General features: G+C 42.6%; 1 protein-coding gene across 5 annotated transcripts in view; it reads left to right on the top strand.

Moving 5' to 3' along the window:
- The first annotated feature begins 2,903 nt into the window (after positions 1-2,903).
- The window catches only part of LOC110983101 (leucine-rich repeat serine/threonine-protein kinase 2-like), an 83,066-nt gene continuing 75,638 nt past the window's right edge, over positions 2,904-10,331 (top strand). For all 5 annotated transcript variants that reach the window (XM_087135839.1, XM_087135840.1, XM_087135835.1 and 2 more), the window contains exons 1-2: positions 2,904-3,090; positions 8,510-8,745. In XM_087135839.1, coding sequence (XP_086991965.1) covers positions 8,595-8,745 — 151 coding nt within the window. In that variant the 5' untranslated portion in view covers positions 2,904-3,090; positions 8,510-8,594. The remainder of the gene's footprint in view (positions 3,091-8,509; positions 8,746-10,331) is intronic.

Genomic DNA, 10,331 nt, shown 5'->3' with positions numbered 1-10,331 from the left:
CGTTTTTCGACTCTGTCCAATCCTATCCGGTCCGTAAGTGACTTTGTCATACACGCGGACGCACCAGGGGCGTAGCCACGGAGGAGGGGGGCTGGGGGCACGTCCCCACCTCCCACAAATTCCTCGTGCCCCCCATGTGCCCCCCATAGTAAAATCCTAGCTTCGCCACTGGGAGGCATTGAATTAACACTGAAGTCGCACGTTAATTTCTGGTTCCATGGTTCCGTGCAGCACTTATGTGCAGTGGGCGTGGTTTAAACTGAAGTGACGTCGCACTTGCTACCTGGATAGGTACGCGATGCGCGCGCGCGAGCGGTTGCATTATGATTCGTTGTGTTGAGATTTCTCATAAACCACATTCGCACAAAATGGGTGCGTCCTCCAATGGCCTGGTCCAAGGGCAGCTTTTGGAAATTATATTCAGTCTGTTGGGAAGCTCTTGTGCAACGATAACTACCACCCGCTTTCTAATTTGAATGAGGAGCGGGGCACTCTTAATTCAAAAACAGAACCGATTATTTGATTACTATTCGTGGACTCATTTTTTCATGTGATTCTCATTAGAAAGCTCATAACCAACGAGGTCCTTGAAACTTATCAGCTCAACTTTAAAATGTATTTTTCGAGGTGTCGCACACAAAAGCACAGAAATTACATTTTTGTTCGGACCATCTCAAGCCAAGACTCGACTGTCAAACATTTGACCGTTTTGAAGCACAAAGAGCTTCGGTAGACTATGCAATTCGTGGTGACTTATTTTAAATTGAGGCCTGGACGAAATCGAGCCATTCGGCGAGCTCAGACAATCACGGCCATTGAAGGACTTTGAATCACACAACTACATCAGGGATTGAGCCTTTGCCTACGACATCATGATGTCTGGAACTATTTCACAATACCACGATTTTTTAACCGGGTCATGATCTAACCCTAAAAGAGACGAAGGCACGATTTTTTACACACAGCGCCTTCTCGAATTTTTTTCCATTAACTTCTTGTGGTAATTTTGACACTAGTTTGGGAAAATCAGGTATACCGTTCCACACGGCTGCGACCGTGTTTCCGAGATCAGCCAAAAAAAATAGGCCTACTAGGCTACTGATGTGCTCAATGCAAACGGGCTGCCGGGCACGCGTGTAGCCCGTGGACTTCAAATGACCTCAACCACAAAACCATTATGTTAGACTGAAACCTCTGCATTTTACTGATGAGTTTTGAAAAGCCGGTAAAATGAAAGAATTAGACTTGCTATAAGGCGTGCAAGGGTCCATTAGCCTTCTTGAAGCATGGAGGGCGCTATTTGAAAAGGGAAGAATACATTTTGATGTATCCGTAATTTTCGGAATAAAAGCCGCGCGGTATATAAGCCATAATAAGCCGCACACTCAAAAATCGGAAAATTAAAGTCCACATATAAGTTGCACACGAAAGATTTGACGAAAAGACGAAAGATTTGCCTCACGGAGCGGTTGATTTTTATTTAACGGTAGAAAGAAACTTTTAGGTAACAACAATAAAAAAATTAAATCTCACTAAAACAATTATTTATGTGCAAAAAATGCACCATGAGAATGAAAAAATAATCTCGAATAAAATGTTGCCACAGCAGAGAAAGTAAAGTTTAAGATTACGTACACATTTCATGTATGTGTATTGTAATATAACTCCGTTACCCGGGGACTTCCGGTAACTCGAAATCTGGACAACTCAAATCTTTATTTGTTCTCCAAGGTTTGAGTCATCAGACGTAAACGGCAACCAACGAAAACGAAAAAACATGGCTGCGCTATTTGCATCTGGTATGCGTGGCCCGGGCCCCGCTTTTGTGACTATATCCTTCAACGTTTGCGTACAAGCCGCACAGACACTTTTCAGCATGAGAATCAATGTATATAAGCCTCGGCTTATTCTGAAAATTACGATATATACAAAATATTTTACCCGCACCAAACGTAGCGTTTTCCTTGTCACCACCATAACTCAAATAGGCTAATTCAAATGTCGCAGTTTAATACTTTTGTTGGTGAACACCTATCCCAAAGTGTAGACTTCTGCAGTAAAAGTAGGATGTATCAAAAAACAATCTTGAAAAGACAAAAAAAATACTGAGCTGCAATTTTAGACTTTATTCAAGCTGTCTGCTTACCCAGGGTATGCGAAAATTTTCGCCAACTGAAATGATTTTGTCTATCACACTTGTCGCACGAGGTCGCTGTTCACCTTCATTGGTTTGGTCATCCCACTTTAGTACAAGTACTAGCACTTGGGTATTGTACTCATTCTCCAGGGGAGGCACTCAGTAAATGATGTCACAGTTAGAATAATAAGGACTACTATCGTTTCCTTCTCTAACTTCTGACCGGGGGGGGTGCACACGGGGAGAGGCCTCGAGTGGGACATGCCCCATGTCCTTTTAGGGATCCACCATGACTTAACTGCAGTGGGATAGGCTAGTGTATGATGTAATTTTTCAAAAATTTCTTACATTCAGCGGTGATTCGTGTCCACCTTCACATGACCGCCGTAAAGAAGCGTCGTTGGCTATTACATGTTCCAGCACAGCCACGGACTGGCTTTACATGGTACTGGTACATGGGTATTTGTTTAATTAAAACGTACGCCGTTGCGCTAGCGATCTAAATTGTGCGACAATTAGCGACTGGAAATAAGACTAAGTAGTGTAAGCACTCCGCTGTCTTGTTAGTCTTGGCCCAAGGCGTCAGTGATCGATTGTTGATTTATTTTTGTTGAAGAGCGCCCTCGCCATAGAGTGCCCTCGCACAACTAGTGCGAGCTGAGCGCTGGCGCACAGTCTAATTATGTGTCGTTAGGGGGCGCACAATGCACTGTGTCCGCTATCAAGCACTAACGTCTTGAAACCAAGACTACTGTCTCATGCCATAATATTATGTGTGGGGCATCAAAACATCACCCAGCTGTCCTTGTTGGCGCCGCGCCGGCAAAACCGTCAAATGTCAGGTCCATCGCAGTCCAAGCAGCTTTTATTGCGATGCTCGTGCCCTGGAGCAGCACCGGTCGATGATTCTGAAATGAGAAACCTCATCTTCACCACTAGCCGGGACAAAAACGGTAAATAAAGTGCCATTGTGGCCGGGCAATTGCCTTTTTTGTTTTCCACAGCTAAGATAAGAACTATTGACAGCCCAGGCAGCATGCCTGACATGAGCAAGGGCGCGATCGGTTGATATTGCACGATCGCCCGGTCCTCGCGCAATCGGTCAATGGTCGATCTTATATTACTGCACCATTTGTCGATAATTCCACCATCAGCCAATCGCATCACGGTTGTGAAAAAATGTAAAAAGGGGAGTAAAGTTAAATTGTAGATTTGACATGGAATTGAACAGAGCACACGATCAGGCGATCCGCAATCGTGCAGATATGGCAGACCACAATGGACATGATGGATCAGCCGATGCTGACTTGGATCAGGACCTGCATGCTTAGACCAAACTAGACTTTATGTGATCTGTCGACCTCACTGCACAGTTTGCTGGTCAGCCGCCTTTTCTTTCCAAGTCACGTTTGTGGCAGGTTGCTTCACTAAGGGAAGAAGCCTACAGGAGGAGGTTTCATTCAGGATCGACTGAGAACAAAATAGAATCGCATGATCTTGCTGGTAGACTGATTATGCCAAACAGTCGGCGACGGTTCTCCAAAACCATTTTGTCAGTAGTGACGTGACAGTAACGTGTATTAACGTTAAGTGCAGGTCCCACCGAATTAGCTTGCATTGCTTGGAAAACTGCGCCTACTCGTGATCCTCCTCGGGCCAGGTGGATGTCTTGAAAGTTGGCTGGTGTTTTGTGGAATGTCCAGTCCAAATGTTTGCCTCACGGGAAATTGGACGAATTTTGTTCCCAATTGGCTTCACTTTGTTATGCAAATTTACATGTACCAATAGAGTGTATCATTCTCCTTTACCCTAGGTCTCTGGAAAGTACCCTATATGTTCATGTGCATGTGCAGTGTTTGTTGTTCAAGATGGCATTGATCAAAAAGGCTTAGCACTGAGTCTGATTTGAACGATACATTTACACGTATTGTTGACAAAATCTTGTTTTCTGACCTCAGGCCTCGGCAGGTTTGTTGGACTGTCGGTTTCCTCAAACAATTTCCTGGCAGTCCCTGGACCGTGAGGTACATGTACATGTGATGAGAACGGGAAGCTTTTAACCAGTGAAGGCTGGTTTACATGTGCTTTAGATGAGTGTCATGCAAATATGACATCACAAAATGTTTGCAGCAATATTCACTTTCAAGGTTTGAAATGTGTTCATTCCTGCAAATTGGCTGTGCGAATACTTGATCCAATACCATGAAATCACTAATTCGTGTTTGCTTTCAGCTAAAGTATGAACCAACCTGAATGAAGGCCATCAACCCGAGAAATGAATGGTACCTTAATTTGAAGGAAAAAACCCTGGGACTAACACAGTTTGAACTGTCCTAATGCAAGTGTCTACCAGTACAGTTTTCCCTGTTTTAAACTCATGTACCTGCATCATATTATGTATAAGAGTACTATTTTCATAATCATCCTTAAATTTATACAAATCAGTATTACTACCACACAAACTACATGTATCTGCTTAAAATTCTTCCTCCATTTTGAATTCAGGGTTGGTTGGTTGGTTGAATGTACTCTATTGATCCCTACTTTGTTAGGAAATTTATTCAGTCTGGGAACCTTTTGTGCCATTAATGTTGTTTACGTCATACTGGTATCTGGTTTCAACTTTAGCAATGTATTGTGCTTTGTTCAGTGAGTGGAATATCCACATACCGGGGGTTTGTTTTCCCGACCAAGCGTTACCAGAAACATTCTTCCTGTTACCTTTACAAGGTCGTTTTCTCTGGTTGGGCATTTTAGCGACTTCAGTAAAAATGTGTGCGTGATGCCATTGTTTTGACTGAACAAGAACCGAAAGTTGGAGTTTGTTCAGTGCTGGATCATAAATGGTGGAGAATACAAAGGCAGTATTTCTTTGTCCAAAAAAGAAGTTTACGTATTGTTGCGTGGCTCTAAATTACTGTTATTCATTCATGTTGCACTTATATATATACAGTGTATATGCCTAAGAGTTTTCTTAATTACTATAGCTTCGTTGTGCATAAAACTATTGAATGCAGTTGAGCCTTATCTCACGCCTTGTCTTGCTGCATGATTGCCAGAATTGTGCATCGCATTTGACCCTTGCAACCATATATGAATTATGCATAGCATGATTGACCTGCCCTGCATCTTGCCACTCTGTTCTTGCTCCATCCTCCTGCCACGCGGGTGGGAGACACTTCCATCATGCAGCACAGCCAGGCTGCTTGCATGTGACCTGCACCGACGTTGCATCATTTGGCATTATATATGCTGTATTTGCACACACTCTGCTTAGAGACAGTGGCAGGGTAATCCTCATTGGTTATTCCTCTAATTTGGGAGTTGCGTGTATATTCATGATATGAGAAGCCTGAATTCTCTATAAAAGGCGAGGATTTCCTCACTCTTGCCGTCTTGCTCCCTGGCCTGACCACTCGTTGTTGTCCGACACTGACCACACATTGTTGTGCAGTGGGATACATGTTATGGGCAACAGAGTGTTGTGCGGTACGAGGTACCGGTACGTGTACATGTAGGAGCCCTATGCTGGTCCGGCACACATACACGTAGCTGTGTGGCTGGCGGAGCCTTAGCAGCCCACTCGCGCTACGGTCAGTCCGTCTGACGGAACTTCCACCCCGTGGTCAGTTGTTAAACTTCACAGGTGTGCCTTGCCTGGTAGTAAATAGTCCGATACTGTTAAGCCTTAGTTGCAATACTGTACGCTACCATGAATCAACAGAAGCCACCCTTGTTACTTATTCTACTGTGCATAATCAAAGGAAGAAGTTGTGAATGAACCAGAGTCTTACCGTCACCCGAAAGTCCTGCTTCCTGCCATGATTTTAATTGTTGACCCCAGTATGTATTAATCCCAATATCGGGGGAACACAGCACTATTCCTGAATTCGTTGCTCAAGGTGCTGGTACACTTTCTTCTAGAATGTGAAAAGAGAGAGAAGAAATTGTGAGAAACTTTCTGCACATTGAGTGAAAATAGCGTTTGTTAACAATATCATCAGCTACTACATGTACATGTATACGTTGCTTGGATGATGTAATCATTTCTGGATTCTTCATTTCTGTTGGCCACCCTAAAAATGTTCCTGGTTACTGCTTTGTTTCTGATTTAGCAACAAAACATGCCCCCTGCTTGTCACACTTTGGCTGTATTTGAAACAGGGCTATGGCAACTGATAGTACATGTTGGTCAATTGTCTGTGCATCTCCACGTGTTTCCAATGGAGTTTAAGACCTACGGTAGACCTAGCTCTAGACAACAAACTTAGACACAGCCTCTGTAAGACTGCTCTGAAAAGAGAACAGTGGCTGTCCACGACAGGCATGAACCTCTCTCCAAAGATGAAACTCAGCCACTAGTACAGTACATTAATGCATTTCATGCTCGGCCTGCATAAGACCTTGATAATGCAAACTCCCATTGTTTGAAAACTCATAAAGTCGTTAGTGCATCAACTACATGTAAATTATAATAAATATTGAATAGGTCCTAACAAACCTTGACTTTCTTCTACAAAGAATTTGTAAAGCAAATTGGGTACAGCTGCCGTACCGGTACATGTAATTCATCTTTAAACAGATGCATGCAATTTGTGAAGGTCTGTTGCTCTGTTGTAATTATTTGAAAGGTCTAAACTCTGAGGGAGACTTCTTATTATTCACGGATTTGCACTGATACTGTGTCAAAACAGGGGAAGGAGGCAGTGAAAACTATAAACAGGGTTCAAGTCTCTCCCGTTTGATTTTTTATTTCTTTCTCTCCTTTTTTTTTTTTCTTTTTGCAAAACTGTGTGACTAAGTGTTAAGAAGAACTTTGCCCCTCATCAAAAAATAGAATGAAGTCAGTGATGCCAGTCACATGATGAAGACAAAAGTTTGCTAACGCAGATGGTTATACAATCTACTCACCATCACATGACTTCCCTTGAGTGCGGCCGGCTGGCTGTCAGTCTGTGGTTCAAATAGCCTCTGTGTTTACACTAACACAAAAAGATTCTTTGAAAGAGAATATTTAGAATGTTGTTTGTTTACTTGGGAATTTCGTTTGCTCTGACGAAACTTATACATTGTACCTGTAAATAGACTTCTGAATATTTGTCAACTGGAATTTGGAATATGTTACCGAGGGACTTTGCCAATGGAATAAGTTTTTTTCCAAACCCACAATTGGGCTCAAGTTTTACTCTTGAACATCTGCACAGCTGTGATCTGTTTAAATACACATAGCCTTTTGCGAGTTTAAATAAAATCCGGTACACTGAGTTCTTTAAGTTCACGTGGACATGGAAATTTGAATTCTCTATACTAAAGACACTGTCACTATATCTTGTACATGTAATTCAGGTCAAGTTTTTGCTTTACATCTGCATTTATAAGCGATGCCTTGTACCAATGCACTGTTCTCAATGGATAAGAAGGGCACAAAGGAACCAGTCCATTCCAGAGATGGTGGTCGCTATGCAAAAGCTTGCCCCGAATCACTAGGTATATGCAGCAAGGTATGACACGGAGAGAACCCCCCCTGCTTTGTGTTGGTCATTGTCTCGCAGGAATCTGGGGAATTCCTTTCAGACATCTTGGGGGGATGTGTTAAGTAACAATAGTCTGGAATGTGTATCATAGGAATTGGACATGTTGGAGGGGTACCCCTCGGTCTCATTTCTTGCTGGGTATATCACTAGGTGTAGCAACAGTGTCTTTAGTCTGGGGGATTCAAATCAGTATGTTAATGTGCAATCAGATAACTCAGTGTACCAGATTTTCTTCAAATTTAACTCACAAAGGCTTATTGGAGGTAATGTACATGTATGTTGTGACAGCTTGTTATATTGGTACATGTAGCATTCTCTGGCTTGGCAATGGTCCTTTGTATACATGTAGGTTTGGCTAATGACCAGTTTTGATTGTGGTTGGTTTACATTATCATATAAATCAAGTTTGAATGGGCTGCCGATTGGCCTAATGTCATGTGTATTGCTTCCTTTCTTGAGACCAAGCCTGTTTCCTTATCAGGCACAAAATACATGCTGTTCTCACCAAAGTGTATCTGAAAATTTGTGTTAATCAGTTAGTCCACTGTTTTGTGGGTTAAGTGTTAACATAATTTTTTTTTGGTCATGGCTCATAGCACACAGAAGCATATGATGAGCTTATTTTTCCCCAAACAAAAGCATATTAATTACAGTGTAAGTTCCAGAAGCAAGCCCTCTGCCAAATAACTAGAGTCCATGATGGCACATTTGTAAAACATCTGTCATTACAAGTTACATTTCTTGTAAGAAGCATGCAACCTCCAATGATGGGGGGGATCTAAAACAATCTTGCTCCCATCGTAACTGTTGATTGTCCCGTTCTTGTTTTCCTCTGCAGCTCACTGATTACATGTACGATGCAAGATCCGTTGATCACTACACACTGGTCCTATTAGTAGCTGTGCGCTGACTTACTGGCAGCAATGGCCAGTCTCCAGGCATGCCAGGACGACAGTCTGCTCACTGTTTATCAACAGAGGGCGCTAGACCTTCTGCTGAGGCTCAAGCACGAGTTTGATCCTCGGCACCTGGTCGAGGCCTGCAGAGAGCTCACCAGTCTGGTCTTGAAACACTGTAAGTTATTTATTCCAAAGAAGAAGGAACTGCTAACTTTATGTACATGTACAGTGTAGTTTACTTCTGGCTTTTGTGGGGTTTTTTTTTGGGGGGGTTACAATATTTGATGGGTTTCGCTACCTATATACTGGTATACCGGCATACATACATAGGGGTGTGCATTTGCGGGTATTTTTAGAACCGGGTACCCGTTTTTTAATAACATCGGGTACCCGGGTACCCGGAAAAGAGATCGCCTAGTAACAAATGGTATTGCACGCGACCCGGTGGATCATGTACCCGAAACACGGTTCTTTTTGGTACATAGGAAGCAAGCAAAACATTGTTCTAAACGTCGGAGTTAATCTCTCCTACCTTTTTATCAAACGAAATTGTTACCTTCAGTTTGCAATTTTTTTGTGGGTGTATGAAACAGAAAAACAAATCTTCACGGGGAACGTTAGAAAAGAGAACAGAGCTGCAAACCACCTACATGATACACGCACCTGCAAACGCTCAAAGGAAATGTCCCGGATGCTGCTTGACCACGTACACGCGGAACGCATGTGGCGTGCACAAATGGTGAGCGCTGGTCGTGTCACGTGCGGACCAGATCAGTGCTATGTACGACACCGTAAAAATACCACCGTAACTCGAACAATGCCCACACCATTACATCCACTTATTTTGAAGAGTCAAATTAAAAAAAAAACGCCACCAAAATGCTTCAAACGGCGTTAAAAGTATCGGAAGTCTATATAGGGTTACGAGTCATCCCAAGTTCATTTCTTTTCTGACAAGGACCAACACGTTGCATAATTATAAATCAATGTAGCTGCAACTGTGTAATCCTGGCTTTCAAGACGCTGAAACTAACCTGATTGCAACGCGGGCCCAATTGTAGTGCCCTTCAGGCAGTCCAATCGCTGACACTACAGCGGCCATGTGACCGTAAAAAGAAAGGTCATGTGACCACACATAGGGAAGCCCAAGTGAAAAAATAGCAGCGCTTCACGTTGTTAAATGACTAACGATACGAAAGTTTTGCCACACGAAGGTACGTACCACGATGAAGTGGTTTAGTTTGATAAATATTTTTTCAGGATAACTCCATTACCCTGAGGATCAGTTGTCGAGATTTTAATGAATAAGTACTTCGACAAGTGACATTTGATTGGCCGACTGTATTATGACTTGCACATGTCAACATTTCCTTTTTTTCCGAGTGAAAAAATACTTAGATTTGAAATGCTTTAGTACATGTTCATACAAAAAACATCATTCCTGCTCTTTTGGTCAATTCCTCATCCACAGTTCCGCTGAATCACTGAGGAAATTCAAGTTGCTTTAATTTAAAAATAATTTTGAAACGGAATATTTCTTGGTATAAAACTTAACTAAACTGGTTCTCTGACTCTTTGGGTTTGTAGCGCACATGTAGTGCTTTGATTATAAAAAGAGGCCGATCAACCGCACAATTTGTGCGTGATCGCTACTTACCGCACGCCGTGTGGAGTCCCAGTACCGCTGGAATATAACACAGTCCGCTGTCGCTTCGTCGTCAATCCCGACATAAAGTAATTTTCATTCATATTGTTTTATTT

This window comes from Acanthaster planci, linkage group LG04, assembly GCF_054643075.1.
Source record: "Acanthaster planci isolate LZ-2023a linkage group LG04, COTS_SCS, whole genome shotgun sequence".
NCBI classification, from domain to species: Eukaryota; Metazoa; Echinodermata; class Asteroidea; order Valvatida; family Acanthasteridae; genus Acanthaster; species Acanthaster planci.
Note: the sequence above shows the minus strand (reverse complement) of the source record. Positions and strands in the feature narration are given on the sequence as shown.